The sequence below is a fragment of the Schistosoma mansoni genome, chromosome 7 (genome assembly GCF_000237925.1).
Source record: "Schistosoma mansoni strain Puerto Rico chromosome 7, complete genome".
Classification (NCBI taxonomy): Eukaryota; Metazoa; Platyhelminthes; class Trematoda; order Strigeidida; family Schistosomatidae; genus Schistosoma; species Schistosoma mansoni.
The window spans coordinates 546,128-561,421 of NC_031501.1; the positions used below are offsets into that span (position 1 = coordinate 546,128).

General features: G+C 35.8%; 1 protein-coding gene across 1 annotated transcript in view; it reads left to right on the forward strand.

Annotated features, from left to right (window-relative positions):
* Window positions 1–15,294, forward strand: part of Smp_175620 (putative rhoptry protein) — a gene marked incomplete at both ends in the record, with an annotated part of 85,198 nt that overhangs the window by 35,110 nt on the left and 34,794 nt on the right. The window contains one exon of the mRNA XM_018798562.1: window positions 5,326–5,430. Coding sequence (XP_018653492.1) covers window positions 5,326–5,430 — 105 coding nt within the window. The remainder of the gene's footprint in view (window positions 1–5,325; window positions 5,431–15,294) is intronic.

Consider the following 15,294-nt stretch of genomic DNA (forward strand, 5'->3'; position numbering starts at 1 on the left):
CTACTACTATTACTGCTACTACTAATACTACTACTATTACTACTACTACTACCAATACCGCTACTACTACTATACACACGTTGTGCATTGTAAAGAGTAATTTTGATACGACTACTACTTACTACTATTCATACTACTAATTTTACTACTACTAGTACTACTACTACTACTACGATTACCAGTATTAACAATAAACTATTCATAAACTGAAGTGTGAGAAAACTACATTGTCATATAGTTATAGAAAAAATAATCAAAGTTAGAATTCAGTTAAACAGTTTAGATTACATCACCATATGAAATTATTTCACTATGACATTATTAGTATAAACACATTGATATATATATATACGGAATATAAAGCATACCACACCATATATCATAATGTTACATGCATTCTTTTAAGTTTAGTTTTTCCAGTGTGTTTTTGTTTTCTCCGAAGCGACAATAAAAAGAAATATGCATGTATATGTGTATGTGTATGAATATGTGATGATGTTGCAGAATACTTCTTCTTCTTCCTCATCCTGTTCCCCCCTCCTCCTCCTCTTCATCATCGTCATCATCATCATCATCATCATCATCATCATCCAAATCATCATCATCATCTTCTTCTTCTTCTTCTTTGTGAATTTCATTTGTTTAACTGAACTAATTTCAACTAATTTTGTTCAATGTTCAGTAGTTACAAATTTCAATGAATCAAGGTCTCACTAGTAGAAGAATTACATTTACCCGTCATTTATTAGTAATAATAATAATAATAGTAATAAAGCAGTGGGATAACGTTATTTGAGAGAATAAAAGAAAACGAAAAAAAAATAATTTTTTCAGAATAGTTTTTTTAAATGTTACTTCTTTATTGATAGTTACTATGTAGGATACAATTTATATTGAATGTTGATTAACTAATTATAATCATAGTATGTTTCTTGTTCTGATTGACTAATTTAGTCGTAAAATGAGGTGTGTATTATCGAAAAAGAGAATTTGTTGCTGTGGTGGTGGTGGCGGTGGTGGAAGTGGTTGCCATGAAATGCTGATTTAATTAAAATTTTACATTGTTGCATAATAGTACATGTTTTTTTATTGTTTATATCATGTGTAGTAATAAATTTATAATAACGATGATTCAATAGGGTACCACCTAATTTAATCAATTATTTGTATAATGAAATAATTTATGATAAATGAATCAAAATCTATATTCATTTACTAATCTCTTGGATGTGCACTACTGAGGAGTCTCACAATGGGACGAAACGGCCGTTCAGTGCTTCCAGATTTTTCATGGTGATCTAGCTTCAATTGATTGATGAGTTCAACTATGAAATTACTAAAGTCTTCACAAACCCCCTTTTGATAATAATCATATGTTCACTAGTGACTGGCTTCAAGAGATATTTCGTGGAGTTTTAGTGAGAAGCAGTGACCAGTGGAGTTCAGCCGTGTTTGTTGTGAGGCAGTGACTCACTGAAGACAATGGTGGACGGTGGCGCTATCTAGTGGATTGGTTGAAGTTGGAGATTAACACAGTTGGATGCCGGCTCAGTGGTTTCACCGTTAAGCGCTCTCGCACGAGACTGATAGGTCCCTGGTTCGAATCTTATGTGTAGGATCGTGGATGCGCACTGTTGAGGAGTCTCATAATGGCACGAAGCGGTCATCCGGTGCTTCCACGTTTTCCATGGTAGTCTAGCTTCAGTCGAATCATGAATTAAGCTATAAAATTACTAAAAATCTCCACAAAATCCCTTCTGATAATATCATTTATACCACAGATTGATCATAGTTAGTTAGTTGTTGAAAGGTATACAGAACTAGACAATCATCATTTCATTATAGTTTAGAACTATTCAACAGGTTGAATTCCTGACCTTGCTAGAGGTGGAATCTAGGTCCTGATGAAATCACAACCCTTTTTGCTGAAATTGTTACGGAAAAGAATGTTATAACTATGACTCACTTCTAAACCACGAGACTATAGTAATGAACTGATGATTTTAAGGAACATTTATGATTGAATTTTTACCAGCATCTAAATTCTGTTTTAATAAGTCAAATCCTTCATTTTACATAGTTCTATTAAGCAATGATGGATAATGACTAGTAGTGGAATCTGGGACGTGAGCCACTTCGTCATAATTCCGATTGTTCATCTGGGTGTAGTAGCATCTCTGAGTTGATGTTTACTTTGGGACTCGAACCCAGTACCGTTCGCTTCAAACGCCATCGCATTATCCACTTAATTACTGAGTCCTGAAGAAACGCGCATCTTAGATTTCACTGCTGGCCACTATCCATCTTGACTTATAGTGCTTTTGAATTAAGGCAATATCATGGCAATCCTCACAGAATGCATATATGGCCAATAAGGGACTGATCAATTGCAGTCCTAAACAACAATGGAAAGATTCAAACAAAACAATATCAAGGGAACTTATGGTTCTATTAAGCCTCATTTTTGACCAGTTTTATGAACGCTTTCTTAACCGGAAATGGCTATTAGTTTATTAGTTCAATCTCCATTATCAGTTAGTTCTAATTAAGGATGAGAAACTTGTGTAAGTGGGTAGTTTTGTAGAATGATGTCACCGTGTTTCAAGTAGATCTTGGGTTATTTGTCTCCATGATCTGTTTTAGTCTAATTATCCAGGTCAAATTACTTACCATCACAAAAAACGGTTCAACTCTAAAATCAATTACATAATCATACACATGGCTAATGTATTACAGACATTATCTACTTAACTTTGTATTATAATAGAAATTTAGTCATAATAAATTCCTTGTTGAGAAAACAAATACCATGGAAACAAGATTAATTCGGTGAGACTATAATTTATAGACGAACCAATCAGATTTAAGATAACAGGTCATGGATTTTAGCACAAAGTTCATTCATCCATTTGGCTTAATAGCGTTTTGGTATTACAGCTGATCTCAGTTTGTGATGAATAGCATAAATCTAATTTCCCAACATAACCATCGCTTGTAAATCATAATCTTTGTTCTTCATACAGGTTTATAATCATCATTTGGTCCTAGTTAGTAGATGAACATTCGTAAGGTCACTTTTGTATTATTCAATGGTTGTCCATAAATTATAGTTTTACCATTATTTCTATTAAATTATAAGCAGCAAACTACATAAAACAATTGAACATAGTTTATACTTCATGTGGAGTCAATACTGAAACATACACTGTCAGTTATCTTTTGAATTAATTGTCTGACATGAAGGAATACAATTAGGCTAGGTTAACAAAATACAATGTGGTGTGGGTTACTTATATCCATATAAGTAGTATATGGTGATGGTTAGACATAGAATGTATTTCGGCAAAGGATCGATGAGAAAAGAACAGGAAAGAATCGTAATCGGTATGAAAATGCATAAACAATGGAATCAGAGACAATGGATTGATATTTACAAGAGGAACAGTCAATATTTGAGACAATAAATTATCAGAAGGGGATTTGTGGAGATTTCACCATTTTCAAAGTTGAAATCATGAGTCAATTGAAGCTAGACCACCAAGGAAAACCTGGAAACACTGGACGACCGTTTCGTCCCATTATGGGACTCCTCAGCAGTACGCATCCACGATCTCGCGAGGCCGTTCAGTGTTTCGTGACAATAAATTGTTATTTTGCAAATTAACCGTTTACTATACGGTTATCAGATTTTAGTGAGGTAGTCTGTAATTTGTTCTTAAATACATCCGCTTGTCCCCACTCGTATTCTTGTTCACTACAACAGCAGTACTGTATCACGAATATCTTTAACTGTTTCTTAATCATTCAATAAATACTAGTCACAAGAATTACGATGTTTGAATTCAAACCACTGACATTTAAATAGACCGAAGAGATTCAATATCACGAATTGTTTGGTGTTAGAGATGTAAAGTATTTTAAAGCATTTAAGTGATCCAAAGTTTGAGAACTGGTTGTAGGACCTAAATATACTGGCTTCAAACATGGTTGTGGATTCGTCGGTGGTTTACTAATGAGAAGTCCCATACTAAAATAAAATAGCTACGTGGTAGTTCTTGTATTTCAATGGTTTTCTAAGTAAGATCTGTTGGAAATATGGACTACTAAATTATTTTAGAATTATTATTTTCACTCTTTCGCAATTCGTTGTCTTCCAAAAAGGGAAATTTTCATAAAATAATCGATAAGATTCTTTGTTCACGTTTACTTAATTAAATTAACTTGATGTTGTTTGTTTGAATCTTCCCATTGATGTTTTAAAGACTGCAATTGATCAGTCTCTTATTAGCCTATGCGAATTTAAACGTCACCTCATCAGCTATTAGGACTGAGTACACGATGGCGTTTGAAGCGAACAGTACTGGGTTTAAGTTTCAGGGTGAACATCAACTTTCAGGTTTTACTAAGAGATTCTGTAATTTCAAAATCAAATACATTTGGTTGTCCCCATTTGTGTTCTCATTCACTACGTTTGGTGTCACTGCCAACCAGGAAGAGGGGGTGCTGCTCTGCGGACGCCGCTGCGGGCCTGTGGTTGAAGTGCCGGTCGGGGCAGTTTGGTGCAGAGAGGTGACGTCGAGTGGAGTGTTCTGGTGGGGCGGCGTTGGCTGTAGCAGGTGCTGTCGACGGAGAGAAGCGGTGGGAGGTGAGGCTGCTTAGAGGATATTGGATGTAGATGGCTCAACAGCCCGGTGGAGTACGGGTGTCGAACGTCCAATGTGCCGGGTGGATGTCGGAGCTACAGAGGTCAGTGCGCCGCAGACTCGACATTTTAACGGAAACCTTGGCACATACTACAGTAAAAGAAGAGGTCGTGCACGGCGAGCAGAACCACCGCAAAAACGAATGCTTTAATGGGGGAACGAGTGTAGTGTGGGTTACTTATATCCACTTATATCACTACAACAGCATTTTATTTAAACTCTAAGAGTCACATCTTAAAGATAGTCACTAATAAGCATATGATCTATATTCCTAAAAGAAATTGATATCGATCAAAAATGTCAAGATATATTATTGCACTAATAATCATACCTTAACTTTACATGTGAACGTGACACTATCATATTAGATAGCATGATACCATGAACAATTTATCTTGTATTAAATAAATTGAATTGAGTTTCATTCATCATATGCGCATTAGTAACTAACTTTGTGAGGTAATTCTTGAAGTACCTAATAAGAAGCTTTGACCAATAGAGTTCAATCTGTATCAGTTGCTAGGTAGTTACTCATTGGAGGTAATTTCATTCTTATTCATAAATTTATCCCCATGTTAAAGTTGTTTTTTTGTTTTGAAATCTATTGCTGAATGAATTAAAGAAATTGAATATGATATTGAAAGACATTAAAATGGAATTAAATAAGAAAGAAGAGATGAATGAACAATTGAAATCAGATAATATGATTTTAAATAATTTAATACAAGTAAGTGAATGAGTTATTTATTTAATTGATTAATCCAGAATAAGTCCCCAAATGCCCTGGTACGGCTGAGAGCGTGGAGTGCCCGCCCCCCCTCTCTCTCTCTCGAAATGCTCTCACACAGCCACGCGTATATAGCCTCTGTCAGGGAAGTCCTACTCACTGCCTTCTCGTGAATGAGGTGTTGTTTACGAAATTGAGAGGACGAAAAGCGAATGTCCGATGCTTTAACTGGGTTGGTGGACACGGAAAGTCTATCTAGGGAAGTTGGAAAACCCTGATTCCAAACCAATGGTGTACATGGGCTTCAGTATCCTGAGGGAACAAATGGCGTATGAATCAATCGTTGGTGAACGGCTACCATGGGACTACATCTCCTCATGATGCTCCACTGCCTTGTGGATCAAACCTTAAAATCGGAGACTCCGTGTGTGGCCCCCTAAGAAAACCACCTGCTTCAGTTTGGGCACCTGGGTAGTATCATAGCCCTCACACAATTAAATGAAATGACAATTTTTGTTGCGTCGCATATATATCTGGTACCCCTTTGTACCAAGTACTAAGTTTTTTCATCAATCTACAATCTACATAATATTTTAAAATTAAGATTATCATAGAACTGAAGGGCTATTTCTTTCTTGTATGGGACTCCTTAGGACGAAATGGTCATCCAGTGTTTTCAGATCATTAATGGTAGTTTAATATTGATCGATTCATGATCTTAATCAAAATTTAATAATCTCTACAACTCCATACTAATAGTTATCATAGATATTGGTTAGGGATAAACTTTACATTGTCAATTCATCTAAGTGTATCTCAGTTAGCAAATACAGTTATGTTTTCATTTGTTTAGTTGCTCAATCGTAGGTATTACGAAGTAATTTCTATTATAGAATTAATTGAAGGTATAATTTTTCCTATGTTGTACTTTTTCTTCTACCATGACTGTCTGAACTACACTTGACACGTCCGTAGCATTATGGAGTGGTGTTTTGTCGCGGAGAACTTTACGTTATTGTAAATCATAATTCTCGTTTCATTTTGGTTAGTTGCTTGCCAAAAGGTCAAAATTGCAAACGAGAGCTGGGTTTATATTTCACCCCAAGATTATGTATCATAATGTAGCGAAGATTCCGTTAGAGTTAATAACGTCATTAGACATTGTTTGTTTAAGATAGATAAATAAAGTCTGAAGAGAAAAGTTTTAGAACTATAATATCGATTGAGTTACGTGCGTGCCCTGTTTTATATATATGAACGTGAACGTGCTAGTTCCCGCCAATCAGAGAGCAGTGAATTATTGATCAGAGCAATGATACACAAAAGCCGCATGAGCAGTCATGAGCACTACTCGGTCCTGCTATCTGCCTAGCCCAGACAGTTAAGACCAGAACACCAATAACAGCCTCTGCAGTATGAATCATTATTCACAAACATACTTGGTTTATATACCAAACAAACTGACCACATCGTATCATAAAATAGGAAAATAACATTTGTACAAGATTTAACACTGGACAGATGTTTTTTGTTCTATTATGGAACTCGTTAACACTGTACATTCATGGTCGCACCGGAGATCAAACACAGAGCCTTCAGCTTCAAGAGTAAATGCCTAGTCTGTAGATCATAATGACAATTCAACTATTTCTATAAACTAATTACACAAATAATAATTATGTCTCTACTAGTGACTAACTAACAGGTGTATTTCCAGGAGTTCTAATGAAAAGTCGTGACCAGTAAAGTTCAATCATGTTGAGTATGAGACAATTATTTACCGTATGCAATCAAAGTTAGTAGCGAATCATTGCAAATTAATTAAAGTTATACATTTTACACTATTAGATGCCACCTTAGTGACTCAGAGATTAAGCCCTGGTAGTGAGACCTTAAGGTCCTGAACTTGATCTGAAGTAGACGTTTGAATGAGTACTGCAAATGACTAACAGCCTGTTCTGTTGATGTGGGGTTTGATTAGTTGTTGTGAATAATTTTGTTGTTTTAATCTACACTTTTATTTTCTCCTTTGATCCGACTCAATCTGTAACTTTGCAAGGAAAACGACAAACAATTATAAAGTCAGAACTCAGGTTAGCTGGAAGACAGTTTAAATAAGTATTCAAACAACAATAACACAGTTATGGACAACAACTAATCCAATTCCAAGTCAACAGATTAAACTGTTGATCACGTTGTAGAAAATGTTTAATAGCTTATTACTTTCTAATGTATCTATTGATGGTGTTGTCTAGTGAGTCAGTGAAAGTTTCACAACTAAACCATTCAACTGACAGAATTCCTAGGAGCTTAGCATATGTCAGTTTTATGTCCTTCAATTCTTCGTACTCAGTGAACTATAATAATTACGTCACTATAGGTGTAATTTGAACAGATCAGTTCTAACAACTCTCACTATAACCCTGGATAAAACGACTGAGGACTATTCAAGTAACGTCGATTTCCATAAGATCCAAGGTGTTTTATATTTTAAAAAAGTACCAGCTATCACAAAATGTAATCCTTTAGATTATTGTTGATTAAGTCTCCGTACAATAATCAAAATGATAATGATTCAAGGGTCCCGATATACCATGAGTTGAATGATATCAAAATCATTTGTTAAAATATATAGTAGTTTTTATGAAAAGTTACTCTATGTACAGTCCCAGACTAGAATGAAACATCGAAGAATGACTTTTGAAGACCAAGATCTTATTGGACAGTTGTTTCGTCCAAGTATACGACATCTGTAGATGGCGTCGAGTCTCGATTGACTACGATCACCACTACAATAAGATTACGCGCCTGAAAACGACTTGGTTCCTTTGATAGCTTGTAAACCAGAAGGTTGTAATTAATCCAGATAAAGTATATTTATTGGCGACCTCGTGGTATTGAAAGAATACCGAGACATGTCAACAAGTACAGGCAAAAAGGCAGAGCACAAGAAAGTTCGAATGAACAAGGCGGACGACCGAACGAAAAATGATTTTGATACAGTTAAACAACAACGAGTACATTAAAACAATTACTGGTACAATTGGTTATAATAATAATTGTTTCCATTTCACCAATCGCGTTCTCGTCGAGAAAAGCAGGTCGCTACACATCTGAACAATGTACATCCACAATCTCGCTACCAAGACTAAGCCCTGGACTATAGATCTCTCAGTGTGTTCTTCACCTTCAGGTCTCTAAATCGACGTCCAGTGTCTTATATGTCTAATTTTAGTTCATGATATTGTTCATCCATCTCTCGGTGTCACTAGTGGGTAACTACTTCACAATACTACTGGTCACAGCTTTTCATTTGAAATATAGGAATCATCTCGCTAAATTAATCACTAGTAAACATATGGTTAAGCTAATCCTTTACATTAACTTTCATATTAAGCAAATGTTAGAAACCATTTAGGTATCTATTCAATGATCAGGACTCAGTGGCCGAGTGAATAACGCGATGGCGTTTGAAACGAAACGGACTGGGTTCGAGTCATTGAGATGCAGGTACATCCAGCTGACGAGTCCCAAATAGGACGAAACGCGCGTCCTGGATTTCACTGCTAGCCACTATCCATCTTTGCTTAATATCTAAGTATATTTTTTTCCTTCTGATAATGGATGTAACAGTGTATACTCATAGTTACGTGGGTATGACTATGTGTGATATAATAGAAAATAGAACAATAATGTAAATAAATTAGATCTTTAAAATGGATTGATTCGGTTATAGTATCTGAATAGCATACGTTTTGTGTGTGTGTGTGTGTGTGCGAATGGATAATTATATAGGTGTCTAAGTTGATCATGTCACATTAGGTATTTTAATAACAGTGAACACGTAAACACAATACCATATGTGATTTGATTTTGACAGATCAAATGTTGTCAATGGTAGATAGGCTAAATTTTGTACATTTATAAGTATCCGTTACACAAGAGGGTAGCTATCTGAACTCAATGGCTAAGTGGATAAAGCAAAAATGTTTGAAGCGAACGGTGCTGGGTTAGAGTTCAGGAGTGATCACCAACTCAAGGATGTAAGTACACTTAGCTGAAGAATCTTGAATAAGAAGAAATGCGTTTTCTGGATTCTGTTGCTAGTCACAGAAGCTGTAGATAGGCATGATCAGTCAGTCAGTCATAAGGAAATGTCACAACATGTCAGCACAACAAATGAAAATTACTAGTTGTATTCTGTGATTGAGGATGCTAGACATCATAGAGCAAACCAGTCACAATAGTCCGTATACATTCATTCATTCTGTAAGTCTTAAGTTTAGTGTCACTTGTTCAACTCTTGTTTATTGTTCTTAGTTATGCCATTCTGAACTGTGACTTTTATTGACTTAGTATTGTTTGTTTGAATCTTTTCATTGATGTTTAGGACTGCAACTGGTCAGTCTCATAAACATCAACGGGAAGATTCAAACAAACAATATTGAGTGAATTCAAACTTCATCCCATTGCACAAGAAAGTGGCTATCAGGACTCAGTAGCTGAGTGGATCACGCGATAGCGTTTGAAGCGAACGGTACTGGGTTCAAGTCCCAGAGTGAACATCAACTCTGAGGTGTAGGTACATCCAGCTGACGAGTCCCAAATAGGCGCGCGTCCTAGATTCCCCTGCTAGCCACTATCTATCTTTACTTATGACTTTTATGTTTAAATATCCAGTAGATCTGACATTATTATTTTCCATTCTATACTTCTCAGCATATTCAATTCCTCCGCTGTTATGTCCATCTGAATTCCATTTGTTCGTACGTATGACAATATGCATTGAAACGTATTCACTTCTGATCATACACTGTTTATAATAAACTCTATTATCTTTCCACCTTCTTTCTTTATTATAGTCTATGAAAACAGAACAAGAAATGTTTCATTTGGATAAAGAAAATCTTATCAGAACAAATAAACATTTAGAACAAATAATTTTGACCAAGATAGAGAATGAGAAGAAACTACTAGAAGATAATCAAATTTTAGATGAATTAATTCAAGTAAGTTGAATTTCAACTGAAGAATATGTTAAAATCATGAGTCAATAGAAGCTAGATCACCATGGAAAACCTGGAAGACTGGACGACTGCTTCGTCCTAATGTGGGACTCCTCAGCAGTGCACATCCACGATCCCACCTCGCGAGATTCAAATCCAGGATCAATCAGTCTCGCAGGCGAGCGCTTAAACACTTGACCAAATAAGCCAACTGGCAACCAATCCACGAAGTTGAGCAACCTTTCACTATTTCTTCAGTGATTTGATATCTCCCAACAGACCTGGTTGAACTCCAGTGGTTGCTGCTTCTCACTAGAACTCCAGGAAATATCTCTTCAAGTCAGTCAGTGGATGCGCACTTGTGAGGAGTCCCACATTAGGCAGAACCGTCGTCCAGTGCTTTCAGGTTTTTCACGGTGATCTAGCTTCAATTGACTCATGATTTGAACTATTAAAAAATTACAAAAATCTCCACAAAACCCCTTTCTGATAATGATCATATACTCAAACAGTGCACATATTCAATCATATTAGGAATCGAACCGAGAATCTTCAGATTTATCTATAAGTAATTATCCTTTAAATCACTAAACCAATGTACATTATCAGAAGGGGGTTTTGTGGAGACTTTAGTAATTTTATATAGTTGAAATCATGAGTCAATTAAAGCTAGACCACCGTGAAAAACCTGAAAGCACTGGACGACCGTTTTGTCCTAGTGTGGGACTCTTCAGCAGTACACATCCACGATCCCACCCCGCGAGATTCGAATCCAGAACTTATCAGTCTCTCGGGCGAGAGCTTGAACACTAGACCAATGAGCCAACTGGCATTCAATGGTGTTAACATCTAACTTCGAATCTCGCTAGGCGAGATCGCGGATGCGCGCTGCTGGGGAGTCCCACAATAGAACGAAACGGTTATCCAGTGCTTCCAGGTTTTTCATGGTCATCTAGCTTCAATTGACGCATTATTTTAACTATATACAATGTACATTAGTTTACATATGTAATTTCAATCAACTAGTGTTGTTGCATAACTGTCTTCCAATGTAATTGACGGGTAACTATTTTAGATAAGAAGTGGTTGAAACTCTCTTCTATGCTAATTCAAAAGTGACCTTCATGAAAATTTCTTAGTTTTTCTCATCATTACCATCAATCAAAGTGATGGTAATCAGTTGATAGACAAATAGAGTGAAATTTAATAAACTTCATAAAATGTGCTTCGTAACTGTACTATGTAGATGTAATTCTTAGCTAGAAATAACAATCCGTTTTCAGTTAAACACAAAGTTAAACACGGTATAAGATTGTGGAGATTGTTGAGTTCCATTGAAATTCATTGAATTTCATGAGGAATCAGTAACCAGTGGAGTTAATCCGTGTCGGGTGTGAGGCAGTTACCCAACGAAGACAATGGAAGATAATCGAGCGATTTCATGGATTGGTTAAAGTTAGACATTAACAATGTTGGATAGAGGCTCCGTAGTTTAGAGGTTAAGCGTTTGAGTGTGAGACCGTAGGTCTTACGTTTGAATTCAGCGTGCGAGATCGTAGATGGGCACTACTTAAGAGTTCCATACGGGGATAGGACGACCATCCAGTGCTTCTATATTTTCAGTGGTGGTCTAACATTAATGGGTTCATGATCTAAATGATATTTGATACAAAAGGCTAATTTACTGTATAAAAGGAATTTTATTAAAAAGTGTATACATATTTAAGATGATCAATCAAATTAGTTAAAATGTCACTATGCTTTCCAGCTATCAAGTCAAAAATCACTCGGGTACAAGAGATTTACCATTTGACTTTGTTGAACTTTTGTAGGGACGTAAATGGTTCTCTGTGAGTCTCAACACAGTTTACGCGATGGCGTTTGAAGCGTAAGGTAATAGGTTCGAGTCCCAGAGTGATCATCAACTCTAAGATACAGGTACATCCAGCTGACGAGTCCCAAATAGGACAAAACGCTCGTCCTGGATTCCACTGCTAGCCACTATCCATCTTTGCTTACAATGCTTGTGAATGAAGGCTATATCGAGGCAATACGCACAGTATGCACATATGCCAATTAGAGACTGACCAGTTGCAGTCCTAAACATCAATGGGAGGATTCAAACAAACAATACTAAGTGAATTTTTTAGTTTACTTTTGTATGGTGACCGGTTGAAGGAATAATGGAATACCGTCTATGAACAACGACTTTATTATTATAATTCAATCGGGAAAGATATTTGCATTTGTTATACCTTCTGGCCGTCAATTAGAGAGTAGTGAATTATCGATTGGACTAATGACACACGAAACCCATACAAGCACAGTCTAGAGTTCTTATTCGTCCTACTTACCGTCTAACCCAGCCAGTTAAGTCCAGAACACTAATAATAACCTCACCAATATGAATGATATCGGTCCATAAATAGTTCTCAAAAGTTACCATTCACAATTCTCTTCGAGATATAACAGCATCAATCTCAAGCATTCAAATATATAATTGTTTCTGAAGTTACATTTTGTACTAGCTGTCATTTATCAGAAGAATTCACATAGAACTTCAACAGAATTGATATTTCAGTTGAAATGTGAACCTCTATTATCTCTTGTCAAAGTTAGCAATTATTGGTGTATTTAGTTCATCATAGACTTTATGTAGCACTAGGATACATAGATTTGATGATATATGGTCATTTCCATTGAAACAAAACCAATTTTCTTTAGATTACAGTTAAGTTTTGATAATCACTAAAGTGAATACTAATTGTAGACTTGCTTACTTACTTACGCCTGTTACCCCTCGTCGAGGAGCATAGGCCGCTCACCAGCATTCTCCATCCAACTCTGTCCTCGGCAATCCTTTCCAGTTCTTTCCAGTTGTTATTCATCCTTTTCATATCTGTTTCTATTTCCCGACGTAATGTGTTCTTTGGTCTTTCTCTTTACCGCTTTCTTTCCAGATTCCAAGTTAGGGCTTGCCTTGTAATACACATTGGTGATTTCGTTAATGTATATCCTATCCACTTACCAATTGTAGAGCATGATATTAATTGTCTCCAATTGTGCATATCAACCATTTTAGTTTGAAAGAAAACAAAAAGTTACTTAGTACAATGAACAAGAACACGGGTGGGGACAGTCGAATGTATCGAAGCACGAATTACAGTCTATCTCATTAAAATCTGATAACCATATAGGTAGTCAGCAATAAACCCTACTTGAAATATTAGTTAGCTCTAGTCGACAAGGCATACCTACAATCTTGAAGAAATTAATGTTTCCTGAAGGATTCAGACCCATGTCAATCAGTTTCATTGTCTGTAACGTTACCAATGTGGTATTTATATAGTGACTGACTTTTAGTAAGATCGATTTACTTACTAATATTGTAGTGAACAATTGAATATCTCATTGAAATCTAATAACCAAACAGTAGACAGTTGATTCTCAAACTATCAGTCGATTGTCTCAAACTTCACTGTTCCTTCTGTAAATATCAGTCTGTTTTCTCTGATTTCATTGTCCATACACTTTCATACCGATTGCGCTTTGTTCCTGTTCTTTCCTTATCGATCTTTTGCCAAAATACATTTTCTGCCTGATCATCATCATATACTACTTATATGGATATAAGTAACGCACACCACATTAGAATACCTTATAATGGAGAGAGAATCTAATCATTTGACATAAATAAATATATATATGTGTATCATCCAAATATTCAAAAAATAGGTAAATATGTTTAGTCTATAAACGGATGATCATGTTATTGTTATAGTTGGATACTTAAATCAAGTGATTATTACATGGGATTGGTTTATAATATACCTATTAGATAGTGTTGTTTATAATTGGAATAGATGTTGAATGTTTAAATAATAATGATGAAATAATCCAATTGTATATCATTAGAAAATGTCAATGATGAATAATGGTAATTATGATGGTTATGTAATAAACATTATAGTTGATTTTTGATCCAGATCATGAATCGATCAATATTAGGCTACAATTGAAAACGTCGTAGTGTGAAACTTTCAGGTTTTCAATGGTTGTCTAACATTGATCGATTCATGATCTCAATCAAAACTCGACAATCTCCATAACCTTATACTGAAATTATCACATGTTCACTAGTGAGTAGCTTCGAGAAGTAATTTTCTGAGTTCTAGTAAGAAGCCATGACTAGTTGAGTTAATGAGCGTCGGGTGTGAGGCAGTTACTAACCAAAGACAATGGAAGATGATCGCGCAATTTCACGATATAGTTAAAGTTAGTCATTAACACCATTGGATGTCGGCTCAACGGTCTCGATGTTAAGCGCTCGCGAGCAAGACCAAAGTTTCCGGGTTCGAGTCCCGCATGGGGTATCGTGGATGCGCACTATTGAGGAGTCCTATGCTCGAATGAAACGGCCATCCAGTGCTTTCAGCTTTTCAATAGTAGTCTAACATCGGTTGATTCCTGATCTCAATCAGAATTAAATATCATTACATCACTTTAATTTCATATAAATATAAAAAACAGTTTGACCAAATCAATAAAAAAAGTTTCTAGGTGATCTAAGTAAAATTAATCAAGAAATGTGTAACATAGGTAACAATCACACACACATATACATGCATAGATACAGGCTAAGGACATACATATACACATATCAACATCTATATTGACCTATCAGGTAGTTACATCACGTGACATATAACATATCATATGTAGAAATATTGATTGAACGGAATAAATTATTATTCTTGGCAGTAATGCTACTACTACTACTACCCCTACTACTAATACTCCTATTCCTACTCCTACTTCTACTCCTACTACTACTACCACCACTACTACTACTACTAAT